The sequence below is a fragment of the Gracilinanus agilis genome, chromosome 3, assembly GCF_016433145.1.
Source record: "Gracilinanus agilis isolate LMUSP501 chromosome 3, AgileGrace, whole genome shotgun sequence".
NCBI classification, from domain to species: Eukaryota; Metazoa; Chordata; class Mammalia; order Didelphimorphia; family Didelphidae; genus Gracilinanus; species Gracilinanus agilis.
Window position 1 is genome coordinate 216,460,773 of NC_058132.1, and position 14,432 is coordinate 216,475,204.

General features: G+C 37.3%; 1 protein-coding gene across 1 annotated transcript in view; it reads left to right on the top strand.

The window, feature by feature from the left end:
* The first annotated feature begins 219 nt into the window (after positions 1-219).
* ANKRD44 (ankyrin repeat domain 44) overlaps positions 220-14,432 on the top strand; it is a 288,404-nt gene continuing 274,191 nt past the window's right edge. Inside the window, exon 1 of the mRNA XM_044669066.1 lies at positions 220-315. Within this exon, the coding sequence (XP_044525001.1) occupies positions 220-315 (96 nt within the window). The remainder of the gene's footprint in view (positions 316-14,432) is intronic.

Consider the following 14,432-nt stretch of genomic DNA (forward strand, 5'->3'; position numbering starts at 1 on the left):
TTCTATTAGAATTGTTATAAAAAAATCTCTGGATGATAATTAAATGACAATCCAAAAATGATGAACTAATTATATTTCTCTCTTGTTAGGAATAGTTATTGGCCAGATTAGAATCTTGTTGAAATTTACCTGTTAGAATGTGTATATTGGTAGGCATGTTCCGGAAATGACGCAAAGCTTTAGGGTTAGAAGGATGAAGAATAGGGAGGAAGAAATCCAATGAGAAGTGGCAGCGACTGCTTCCACCCAGAGCTACCCAAGAAGACAGACCCGGACCCGTCCTCACAGCTCATGCTCGCACATCACAAGCCGTCTGTAACACACGGACGGGGTTTTACCTCTGATGGAAGAAGGCTGACTGCCTTGTCCCTGGATCCTAAGAGGAAGAGGCAGGATTCGAACCTTGATTTTACCCCATTTTAAGTCTAGCACTCCAGATATTACATACATCATGCTGCCTGTTTAAAAATTCATTCATCTGAAAACCCGGACCGGCTTCCTATGGCACAGATGAACGTGTAACCTAAACTACAATGCATTATTTATTTGTTTCTGTTTTGTTTTTAAATTCTAAACTCATACATCAAAAAGAGAGTATTTCCATATGTTCAGAACTCCAATAGGAGGATTATCTATATGCACACATAAGCCTCTATTTCACATCTCTTGCTTTATTTCCTATTTATCCTGCATCTAGTTTGTTTGTACACATCTGTTGCCGTGTTGCCTTTTCATCATATAGATTGTGAGCTGCCCCAAGGCAGAGATTGTCTTTTAAGCCTTTCTTTGTATCATACGATACTTGGCATGGAGTAGATACTTTACTTGTAAATGCTTATTGACTAATTAAAAACAATATATGAAAAATTCCAAATGTTATTTGTCTGTGTATCTGGGTGCCCTTGTCTTTGCTTTGTTGTGAATCTTCTTCTGTTCTTTTCTGTGAATTAAAAAATAAATGCTTTAACGGTCATCTTTTAAGTGTCACTATTTCTAACCCTCTGATTCTGCCTCATTAAAAACAGAAGAAAAAAACAACCGTCAACTTGTAACAAATAAATTTAGGGAAGCCAAACAAATTCACATAGCAGTCATGTCAACAAATATTTATCTCCTTCCTCTTTGAGTTTGTCACCTTATGCTTCATCATAGGTCCTCTCAAGATTTGGTAGTTGTTATTGTTTTGATCATAGTTTTTAAGTCAATTTTTTTTACAATGTTGTTATTATGGAAATTATTTCTGCACTTCTCATATCAATTTGCATTGTTTTGACTTCCCAGAATTCTCTGAAATCCTCTTCATCATATTTTATGTTACAATAATATGCTATTACATTTATACGCCACAATTTATTCAGCCATTCCCAAATTGATGGGCACCCCCTGAGATTCCATCTCTTTTTTTCCCCCTTTTTCATTTTAATCCCTTTTTCAGGATCAAGAAATTTGTTTTTCTTACTGCTTTTCCCAGCTAAGTATTATCTTCCTTAGCTCTCCTACTCTTTTCCTCTCTTAATTTCCTGTTCAGTTGAATGTCTTTCTTTTCTTTTTTTTAAAAACTCATAAACTAATATCAATTCTAAGGCAGAAGAGCATTAAGAGTTGGGCAGTGGTGGTTAAGTAACTTGCCCAGAGTCACACAGGTAAGAAATGTCTAAGGTCAGATTTGAACTCAGGACTTTTTGTCTCTAGGCTTAGCTTTTTCAATTTCCATATCCCTTGAGCTTTAAGTTCTGAATTGAGGTTTGTTCCAGAACCAGGTACTGATGCCTACCTCCAGGGATTGGGTCTTCTCTGATGACGTTCATCTTCAGGGCCTTTTTTGATGTCTCAGAATAGTGCTAGGCTAATCAGTCTTAGGGCTGTTCTGGTCTGAGCATTGCCACTGACTCTACTGGTAGTTCTTTCTGTTCACTTTCAGGGACTGACTTCTTGGGTGGAAGCAGTCACTGTAATTTCTCTTTGGAGTTCATGATCATTATTCTACTTCTAACTCTAAAGCTTTTGGTCATTTCTGGAATATGCCTGCCACATGCCAAGAAATGCATGGCATTAGACCTGAAAGATCTTAGAGATGTTACATTAAAATGATCTCCAAAGACTGATTTTTGGGTAAGAATATAAATTTATTGATTATAACAGGTTTAGTGGTTTCTGCCAGCAATATAACTGATAAAGCGATATACATCTCCATGGCTTTCTCACAGCAAGGGACCACCTGAGTTGGGTCAGGCAGTCCAATAAATGGATTTTGAGAAATATATTGTTCAGTTCCTGTGTTGGCCATCCCAAGACATCTTTAATTGGTGAGAGTTAATTAAAAGGTTCATCAATGTATCCACCCCTCCCCATCCCCACAGGTGGATAGATCACTTTATGGAGAAAAGGAACTCTTGCCTTCTTCATTCATTAACCAACTTCTGTTAGAAAGGAAGACAATGCTTTGGATTCCCAAGGACAAAGAAAATGCAAAAAATAGCAGACTAGGTGGTATCTCTGTCCTCAATCCCAGACACAAGAATACACAGTAATTCTCCCATATATCAGAATTTATACAGCATATGAAAAATAAATTCTCACAGAGATGATCAGTGTAAAAATGTTTGCTAAAAAGGCAGAGCTTCCAATATGGCATAATCAATCAATCATTAAGTATTTGTTAAGCCCTTGCTATATTCCACATTCTATATTAAGCTCTGATGATACAAAGAAAGCCCAAACCATGAAAATAGTCACTTCCCTCAAGGAGGTTACAACCTAATGAAGGAGACATGTAAATAAATAGGTACATGGAAGACAAAGAGGAAGCAGAAGGAAGGGAATGTTAGACGCATAAGTGGCTGAAGGAAGGTAGCATTTAAGTTTAGTCTTGTAAGAAGCCAGGAATGCCAAGAATCAGAGGTAGGAAGGGAGAACATTTCTAGAGATGGAAGACTATCAATAAGCTCCAAGGTATGATGGAAAGAACATTTGACTTGAGATCGGAAGGTCTGGCTTTGATTTTCAATCCTAGCAATAAAGTTGTATGACCCTGGGCAAGTCACTTAACCCCCATTGCCTATCTCTTACCACTCTTCTGCCTTGTAACCAATAGATAGTATTGATTCTAAGGTGGAAGTTAAGGGTTTAATAAAAAACAACAGAAAAAGAAAAAGGAAATACTGGCTATGTGACCATTTGTAAGTCACATAATGTCACTTAATGTCTCAGTACCTCAGGTGACTCTCTAATTCTAGAGAAACTGCTTATCTGTATGAATAGAAGAAATCCTTATCCAGAACTCTCTAAATGCATGAAATGACAGGTTTCATTATTAGTAATAATAATAATAATCACTGATACACATATAGCACTTTAGGATTACAAAATCCTTGACACATATGATCACTTTTGGTCCTCCCTGGCAAATTTGGAAATGGATGCTTTATAGACACACCATGTAATAGTTGATGAAGAGCTGATTTTAAAGTCAGAAGGACCTAAGTTCAAGTCCTTGTCTCATGACTATATAAACTGAAACTCAAAGAAACTTACTGACCTGCCCCTAAGAAGGATCTGAGGTCTGATTTCAACCTACGACCTCCTGTCTCTAGGTCTGGCTCTCAATCCACTGAGCTACTCAGCTGCCTCCTTCTTTTTCTTTTTTTAACCCATACCTTCTATCTTAGAATCAGTACTAAGAATCACTTCTAAGGGAGAAGAGTGGTAAGGGCTATGTAATTGGAGTTAAGTGACTTGCCCAGGGTCACACAGCTAGAAAGTGTCTGAGGTCAGATCTGAACCCAAGACCTCCTGACTCCAGGCCTGGTTCTATCCACTGAGCCACCCAGCTGCCCCTAGACAATACTGATGTGCTCTGTGCTCCGGCCATCTGCTCTAGCTCTTTCCCACCAGACCCTGGACTCTTTTGCCCTCCTCCCTGCCTCTGTAGGTGTGCTTTTTTGCCTTTTTTCCACCAGATGTGCCCATTTCCAAACCATACCATAATCTCCCTTATCCCTTTCCGACTCTGCCCCTGGCACCCTTGGCTGTGATAGATTGATGAGTCCTCAGCTTTCCCCTTACCTTGCCCAGAACCAAACCTCTCCATCACTTTGACCATTTCCAAAGAATGTGGAAACTCATTTATTTTCCCTCCCATTTTCCTGCTCCCCTATTAAATGTTATCTTTTTCCATTAGAAGACACCCCCACTCCCAGACAGACATTGGCTTGCTCATGTATTTCTTTTCTTTCAAGATAGTGTTTGGCACACAATAAGTGCTTTTCTATTCATTCATCATATCAGAGTTCGACTTGAACCCAGGTCCTTCTGATTCCTAAACCAGATAATTTCTTCACTGAAAATTTTATACTGCTTCTAAGTTACTTATTACTATAAAGCATTCATTTCCAGATTTACCTAAGCTGTAAATTTTAACACACTAACATATGTAACATCTACCTAAGTTTTTCTAATTACTCATAGTAGCAATATTTATTGTTACTGTTGTTTTAGTGATGATTAAACTTATCTTAAATGAAGTACAGAAAGTAACTCCTTTGGGGAGAAGTTGTTAGGGCAATCCAGCTGCCCACCAATTTCAGAGGCATCTGGCAAGGTTACTGTTAACTTGAAATTCTAAATAACAAAGCAAATCACCCCCAAAACATTTCTCTTCCCCCAGCACTTTTTGGTACTATTGATTTCATTCCATCGTTTATCATACATACATATATATACACACATATATATATATACATATATGCCTATCTATATCTATATTCCTTCCTTCCCAAGTTTTTTTCATTACCACACCATTTATTAATTACCTTCTGTGTGCAAGGAATAGGACTTGGTCCTTGGGGAATACAACATGAATTAAGAGTCCTTTATTCAAGGGATATATCTTCTGGTGGGGGTTTGATAATCTACCTAGTTACCATGGTGAAAAGAAAGCATTTCTTAGTCTGGAACAATTGGATTAAACTCAATTCAAACTGAGGTTAATCCTTTCTTATTGGATGGTCATCACCCAAACTCCTTTACTGAGGAGGAACTCCATCCCTAGCTCAAGACTCTGGGTTTTGCTAAAGAGAAGACAGGCACTATCAGGGATATTTCTGTCCCCATCCTTAATCACTACTTCTTTGAGGATTGTCACAGGCTTAATCAACTATACATTTAGCAGGAAATAAAAACCTGTCTGATTGGGGAATCATTAGCTTGGGCCCTTTCCCCAGAGGGAGGAGGAAGGACATGTAGGCAGAAACAGAGAATGGCTGATGAACCTATGAGTAGCAACCCCAGACTTTAATGGAATCTTACCAGTTCTGTATATCCTCATCCAACCTACCTATGATGAGTACATTCGAAAGGGCCTGAGATCTGTTCATCTGCTTTTCTCTGCCTGAATATAAAACCTGTTCAGATCTTAATAGTCTCTCGTCACCCAGAATCTATCCACATTCCACATATCCACAAATTATTTGTAAAAAACTAGAAATTCAGTTCTATCACCAAAGAGAAAAATACTTCCTCCCTTGAACATTTCATCTAGTTAGAAATAGTACCATGAAGTTAACTTAATTTGGTTGTAAGTTGTTCAGCATGCCACTGAAACGTTCTGAGTTGTTCACTGTAGGCCAAATGTCATTTTGACACTTGAAAAATATAGCCCAATATCCGCAAATTCATTGGACAGTACGGAGGTCATATTTATTGAAGCTTATGCTGGAAACTTGAAAGTTGTGAAATTGTAAAAATTTGCCCATGTTTCTTTCCACAAAGTTCTGTGATTAAAGGGAGAACGAATTCTTGTAGTTTATTTGAAGGCCAATGGACTTTGTTCTTTCTAGCCTTTTCAGGTCTTTTAAAGTCACATCGCCTGCATTCTAGTCTCTTCCTAGAGGTACTAGGATTCTTGTCCCTTGGACTCGGGCTTTCCGATTGGTGAACTTTCTCCTTATTTTTTGTTAAATGGCCCAACATACCACTTCTAGTCCTTCTATAAATGATTCAGCCTTTCTCATACGCTGCTCTCCCACTAGTTCTTTATCTTCTATATGTATTGCCTTTCTCCATCGGAATGTAAGCTTCTTGAAAGCAGGGATAGCCTTGTTTGCTTATACTTTTATCCCCAGAAAATAACATCTTAATGTTGTTCTTGGAACATACATGTTTTTTCATATCACTTTACAACTGAATTAAAAATAAAAACTATCTGAAAGAGGTAGTTTTCATATTTTCATTGATATTTATTTATTTTCTATAAGGAATGTTCTACCACCCTACCCTACCTCATCCACAAATTTATATATTTGGGTACGTCAAGGGTCTATAATTCTTTCCAAGTAACTACTGGTCCTCATTGGACCACCTTCATCTTTTTGTAAACTTCCCTAATGAGATGAGGTGGTCAGCTCTTTTGCTGGTAATACTCTGAACTAAACTAGCCTTTTACAACACATTTTGACTTGATGGGACCCATCAGAGTTTACACTTCTGGTATAGCCTTCCATGTCACACTTATCAAAGTCAAACTTTAGCTGAAAGTCACATATTAAACTAACTCGAAATATACTCAGCCTTTGTTTAGGGATCTGTTAAAATCCTATATTAAATGTTGGTTCCTTAAAGCTTAGAACCAAATGAAATGTTCTTTGGGGAAATGCCATGAGCATAAAAGTTTATTCTTGGGGAGGAAAAACACACAATATCAATCAGCTATTATACTGGCACAGTTAATGGCAAGTAACTTTAGGGCTTCAAGATTTGATGTAAAAATGCATCTATGCTGCCTGTCAATAGCCCTTGTCTTTTACATTGCATCTCTGTGTTTTGAAATACTGATTCAGATTACTCTGTGACTTCCATTCAGAGACATGTTCCCTTCCTCCAACCACTTTCCCTCCTCTAGTTTTTCTGCCTTGGCTTCTCAGCTAAAAGTGAATGTGCTCCAGTTCCTGTATCTCACCATATGTTTTGGTTATAAGAGCTAGAGGATTAAAATTATATTTAATGATTCCTTTTGCCAGTAATTTTATTGGAATTCATCATGTTTTGTACACCAGAAATTTCAACAATCCAAATCCTTGACAGCTACACTTTCCCCCCTCTCCATATGAGAGCCAAGTGCTACAAAATGGTACACCACAAGTACTGACATGGTCAGGAAGAGAGAAAGAAAGCTCTTTTATATTAGAGATAGCAAGTAGGAAGGGGAGAAAGAAACTGGTATTCTTTTATAACCCAAAGACCTAACATTAAGAATAGGTAGCTTGCCCAACATTTCAATATTCTTTCCTCACCCACCACCATTTGGGATCCCTATTCTAGGAGAAAATTTTTGTTCTTTTTTAATCGCTTCATTCTTTTCTATTTCTACTTTACTGGGTATGTGGGATAGAAAATAACCATATTCATTTGTTTGTAATTTCTATGGAATAAGCATTAAGAATAATATTTTCTTAATATTAAGATAACAAAAGGCTCTCACTTAAAATGTTTATTTATTTCACTTACATATAAGAACAATTTTTGATGACTGTTCTGACATTTTAGGATTCAGATCCTTCCCCTGCCTCCAGTCAGCAGTAAACAGTCAGATATAGTAAAAAGTCTTTCATTTCGAAGCATGTTTAATGATATCTTTTACCCATATCCTATCATTATTTTAAAAATTTTCTCAAGATTTAATTTCTAAATTGACATACATTCCCAAATTACCAAGCATTTGCAGTAAGCAGATTTGAGAATAGCGTGATGTGGTATTGTTGATCCCTAATTAAATATGACTATTGTCTAGACTATGTTAGTCACTGAAGCTGATCCTGAAAAGGGTCTTATTCTTTAAGAGAGGCTTTCTGATTGAACATTGTTAAGCATTTATTTCATCATCCCAATTATAATTGTGCATAATGTTACAAAAAGAATTTTAAATAATTTCCCTTTTGTAAGAGTCCTTCTATACAAGCATCTCATAAATATTTGAATTCTTTTTTAATACAATGAAAATTTAATAAACCAATAATGAGTTAATCCACTTATTAGATGTTTGACCTATAGCAGCTATGTGATTTGAATTAATAGAAATTAATAGAAAAAAATTACTGATCTTCATTGGTCAGGGGAGGTTCCCATACTAGAAATTCTCATAGTGAAGAAATCATAGGTCTGGTAGAAAAAAATTATAACCCTAGCTTTGTAATAAATGACAGCTGAGCAATGACCAAGTCTGCTATTATTACAGTGTAGAGGAGAGTAGTGGAAAAGACCTCTGCCAGGGCTTGTACTTCCTTATTTAAATCAGTAGAGGTGTTATATATGGATGGGACAATTCTAGGAGATAGGTGGTGAAGTGGGTAGTGCTGGGCTTTGAGAAAGGAAGACCTGAGTTCAAATCTGGATTTAGATATTAACTATGTGACCCCAGCAAGTCACTTAATCCCAGTTGCCTAGCTCATATTGTTCTTCTGCCTCAGAACCAATACTTGATATTGATTCTAGGATGGAAGGTAAGGATTAAAAAAAAACATAGAGTTTGGGCCGATTATAGGATACACTGTACAGCTTGGGTGTCAAGGGGAAAACACAAATAAAGTTAAAACCTGAGGACATTTATTAAGTACTTGCTGTGTTCAGTGCTAAGTGAAAGGCAACCGACCCAGCTCTCTAGAGCTTATGACTGATTGGGAAACAGACAGGAAAGTATAATAGGAAAAATTAGTGCATAATAAATATTTCCTCTTTTGGTCCTCATCAGTTATGGGTAGCCTCCAGGATTTTGTCCTCCTTCTGTACTAATTCATTTGGTGATCTCATCGGGTCCTAAACATTCCTCTCTAATGCAGATGATTCTTAGGTTTATCAGTTCTCTGTTCTCTAGGCCGATCTACAGTCTGGCATCTTTCACCATAATTCCATCCATTCCTGCTGATTGTCCTGAAGACATCTAAATCTTAACATATCCAGTCCTGAACTCATTATCTCCAATCCTTTCCTCTTCTTAACTTCCTTATTGCTCCTCATTCCCTCTCACCTTCCATGTCCAATCTGTTGCTCAAGCCCTTTCAATTCTGCTTTCGTGACATCTCTCATATGCAACCACTTCTTTAATATTGCCATTGCTCTGGTGCAAGTCCCCATCACCTTAAGACCAGATATATTTCAATAGCTTACTTATTGGTCTCCTTTGGGTTTCTCCCCAGTCTATTCTAAAGCTCAGATGTCTGACTTTGGCACTCTTAAGTCCTCAATAACTTCTATGACTGTCTCCCTATTACCTCAAGAATCAAATATAACAACTTCTGTGGCTTCTACAGCTTTTTTTAAATAACCCAATTTCTTCTTACTCCTCCAATCTTTTCCCACCTTACTCCCCTGTTTGCTATTTCTTACACAAGACGTTTCATCTCCTGAGTTCGTACCTTTTCCCTAACTGTCTCTCATGTCTAGAATGCTCTCCTTCTTGGTTTCCACCTTCTGCCTTCCTTCAATTCCTTGTTAAAATCCCACCTTCTTCAAGAAGACTTTCCTGGTTCCCCCTCCACTGTTAGTGCCTTCCATCTGAGATTACCTCCAAGTTATCCTTGGAGATATACATATACATATATGCATGTGTGTATATATACTGTAAAATTTAAATTAATATCCAATAACTCCAAGTATAATATTTTATAAGATTTATTAATAATCACTTGAAGTAGAAGAAATAAAAGAAACAAAAATAAAAACCTGAGTAAAGCGACATGAGTAAATTTTTCCTGCCAAGCTCCCACCCAGCTTCCCCAGCCATGTTCTGGGAAGAAGAGAGAGAGGGTGGAGCTACACTCAACTTTATCTCCAAAATGTTAGGACCTAACGTGAGAATGAAGATGAGAAGCTGGGAAAGAGAGTTTTGGGAAGCAAATCCTAATTATACAATATCTTTGTAAATAGTTATTTACCTCTTGCCTTTCCCATTAGATTGCGAACTCCTTGAGAGAAAAAAATTGTTTTGATTTTTTTTTTTTTGTATTTCTAATACTTGGCACAATACCTGGCACACATTAAGTGCTTCATAAATGTTTCTTGACTTGACAAGAAGGATGTGGCATTTGATTTGAGGCTTTAAGGATGAGTAGGATTTCAATAGGTAGAGATAGATCAAAAAAATTCCATAAGTAGGAGAAAAGTCTTAAAAACAGATATCTGTATTCTCTCTGTCTCTGTCTCTGTCTCTGTCTCTGTCTTTGTCTCTGTCTCTCTCTTTCTCTCTCCCATCCCTCCCCCTCACCATATAACTCAAGTCACCTGGTTCTTTTCATTATATTATGTTGCCTTATTTTAATTAGTCATAGGATTCTAAAGCTGGGGGGAGACCTTATAGGTCATGTAGTCCAATTTCTTCTGTTTTGTCTCTTATGAGGCAGAGTGGTACAATTGAAAGGAAAACTGACTCTGAGGTCAGAGGAATCTAAGTTCAAATCTTGCCTCTGATACTTATTGTCATTATAATCTTGGACCAGTCATTTAACTTAGCTGGGTCTTAGTTTCCTCAACTGTAAAATGAGGGGATTAGATTAATTGACCTCTGAGGTTCCTTCCAGCTCTCTATCTATGATCTTCTGATCCTAAAGTGTACTTTACATACTGGGGCACATTTAGGTATTGTATAAATACTTGCTAATTGATTGATAGAGAAAAAAAGGAAAAGAAAAATTACAGTAGGTTGCTAGAAGCTGGATAAAAGTAGTGGCCGATTGTGCTCATTGTAGGGAGTTTAGAAAAAGGTTGTATGGAATGTTATCTGGTCCATCAAGATGGGCTGAAAGAAGTGCATATTAGTAATCAAGAGATCTTAGTTTTGTAGTATAATCTCAATTCTCCCATTTAATTTGGTATCAAATATGTGAGAGACAGCATGGAATAGCTCTAGGCTTGTATTCGCCAAGACTTGCATTCAAATCACTTCTTTGAAAAGTCTTCAGTAGCTCTGTGACCCAGCACATCATTTAATCTCTTTGGACTCCATTTTCTTTGGGTAAAATGGAGATAAAATACTTGTAGTAACTACCTTACAGGTCAGGGTTGTTGTAAGGACCTGATGAGATTATGTATGGCAAGTGCTTACAGACTTTAAATGTCATATAAATGTCAGTCATCTTTATCAACTTGTGCCATGATTTTATCATTTTATCATTTAAAAATGGGTTGATAAATGCCTGCATTCACTCTAAAAGAAAAAAATTTGTGAAAATGAATTAAATTCACTGTTATCAAAGTTAAATACTTTAAAGTAGGTCTGAGACTAGGCTCCTTGAAATTATACTGTTGATATAATTTTAAGGCATTATGGATCCCCAGTTTTTGGTTGACTTCTGAAAAAGGGCCTGAGAGCCTCATATATACTGAAGTAGAAGAATTTTATGTGGTAGCTAAACCCTTTCCCCAAGTCTGGGAATAAAATGAATAGGAGTCAATTGAAGAATGGCTAAATAAACCATGTTATATGAATATAACTGGATATTATTATCCCAAAAGAAGCAATGAATATAGGAATTCAGAGAAACATAAAGAACTTGTATATAAAACGTATAAAGTAATACAGAATAAAGTGAATGGACTCAGGAGAACATAGCAACTACAATAATCAAAATGAAAATGAAGCAGAATGCTAGAGGCAGCTGGTGACATAGGAGATAGAATGTTGGATGTGGAGTCAGGAGGATCCAAGTTCAAATCTAGGCTCAGAATATTTTTCCATGGTTACATGATTCATGTTCTTTTCTTTCCCTCTTCCCTCCCAGAGCTGACAAGCAATGCCACTAGGTTTTACATGTGTCATTGATCAAGACCCATTTCCATATTATTAGTATTTGTACTAGGGTGATTGTTTAGAGTCTACATCCCCAGTCATATCTCCATCGACCCATGTGATCAAGCAGTTGTTTTTCTTCTGTTTCTACTCCCACAGTTCTTTCTCTGGATGTGGATAGCTGAACTAGGGTCTTTTTTTCCCTCTTCTTTTTCTTTGTTTCTTTCTTTTTTTTTTTTTTGTTTTAAATGGAACCATTTTATTTTATTTGCTTTTTATTTTTTATTCATTTTTATTTAATTTAATTGATTAATTAAGAAAATATTTCCATGGTTCCATAATTCATGTTCTTTCCCCTTCCCTCCTCCTACCTCCCTCCCGCTGCCAACGCATAATTCCACTGAGTTTTACATGTGTCATTGATCCAGAGCTATTTCCATATTATTAATATTTGCACTAGAATGATCGCTTAGAGCAGTGGTTCCCAAACTTTTTTGGCCTACTGCCCCCTTTCCAGAAAAACTATTACTTAGCCCCTTGGAAATTAAATTTTTTTTAAATTTTAATAGCAATGAATAGGAAAGATAAATGCACCTGTGGCCATCACCGCTTCCCTGGATTGCTGTAGCACCCACCAGGGGGCGGTGATGCCCACTTTGGGAATCACTGGCTTAGAGTCTACATCCACAGTCATATCCCCAATGAACCATGTGATCAAGCAGTTGTTTTTCTTCTGTGTTTCTACTAGTAGGGAGAGTTCTAAGGGGAATGGCTGGACAAGCATACATAGCTGAAAAAAATCTGGTAATATAGAAGTGACTTAAAGGGCTCTGTGGTCTCCTGAATGGGTGGACTAGACCCACTGGTACAGATTATAACCTGTCCACACCTGTCTGTTCTGTGTGACTTCTGTATCCATCCTTAAATGTCTCAGGTGATTAACTGGACACAAGAGACGCCTTCCCTGTGTTGTCGTTCAGTCTTTTCCATCAGATCAGACTCTTCTTGACCCCATTTGGGATTTTCTTATTAAAGATACTGGAATGGTTTGGCCTTCCCTTTTCCAGACCATTTTACAGATGAGAAAACTGAGGCCAACGGGATTTCATGACTTGCCCAGGGTCACGCAGCTAGATCAGATTGGAACTCAGGAAGACGAGTCTCCCTGACTCCAGGCCGGGCACAATCCTCTCTACCACTTAGCTGACCATTCAGTTGTTTTCCAGTTATTTAGTTTTCAGACTTTAATGTATCAGGAACTTCAGACACCCTCCAATTATGCCTTCCAAACTCTTCAAAGAAAGCTTTAAGTGAAGATACTGCAGCGTGGGATAACTACTCAATCAATTTAATTTTCATTTCCTTCTTCTGACTCTTTGAGTGTTCTAAACATGATACTTCATCTAGAAGCACATTTTTTAAGCCCCGTGTCCTTTGTCACCCCTGACAGAGCAATATTTTATGCCACAAATACCTTGGCAACGTAATATGCTAATCTGCTGATCTAAATACAGAATATTTTTAAGGTACTGATGACATAAAAACAATTGTACCAGATCATAGAAAATTGAACAGAACCACATAGTTTTTCTTCCAAATACATCCCAGGAGGTTATATTTCCTTCCCCCCCACCCCGACCCCCAGTCCCCTAGGCCTTTCTCTTTTCACTTCCATTTTTTCAGTGCCTTTTGTTTTTAATCCTTTGTTACCTCAGATGCATTCTGGGATAAAGGCCTTCAAGGAGGGGTGAGTGGGGCGAGCTGTTTGAAGCCAGTCAGGACAGTCTTAGGAGAGTGGATTGTTCTATTTTCCATGGGGAGCATTTACACCTCAAAAACTGGCCAATGCTCCAATTTAGACCTTGATTTATTATTTTGTTTATAGCCCCAACTTAAGAAATGGATGGAGAAAATGTTACTAATGCAGATTAAATGTAAAAATGTCCTGAAGTACATTTCCTGCCATGAGAGTCAGTTGTTAAACATTTACCCTCAAGAACTGGTCTTAACTTAAGGAAGTTTCATTTCCTCCCACCCTAACCTGTAACCTAATTTTTGGCATAGTTAAGATCATAGTTAAAAATAGTGTGTCTGAGGTGTTACTTGAAAATTGTGATGCTTTCTGGGGGATTTTGTTGTTGTTCAGTCTTGTCCAACTCTTCATGACCCTATTTAGGGGTTTTCTCAGCAAAGGACCTGGAGTGGCTTGCCATTTTCCTTCTCCAGCTCATTTTACAGATGAGGAAACTGAGGCCAACAGGGTAAAGTGACTTATCCAGGGTCACACAGCTAGTAACTGTCTGAGGCCTGATTTGAGCTTAAATCTCTTGAATTCAGCACTCTATCCTGTGGGCCACATAGCCTCCTTGTATTTTGGGGGTTAGTGTTAGTCTTTTTCTGAATAGATAGCTGTATCCATTATAAGCAGAGAATCCAAAATGTGTGATATTTAAAGCCAGAGGGGGAGTCTGGAATTTTTTTTAGAAAGCAGAGGATACTGAGAAGAATGTAATCCAGCAATGGGATATATAGATATAGATTTAAAACTCCTTTAATTAACCTTAAATAATTTTGCCATTACAACAAGAAGAAAATAGGTTTAGTAAAACCACAATTCAAAAAAGAAATTTAGGGGTCATAAATTTTTTTTAGTTAC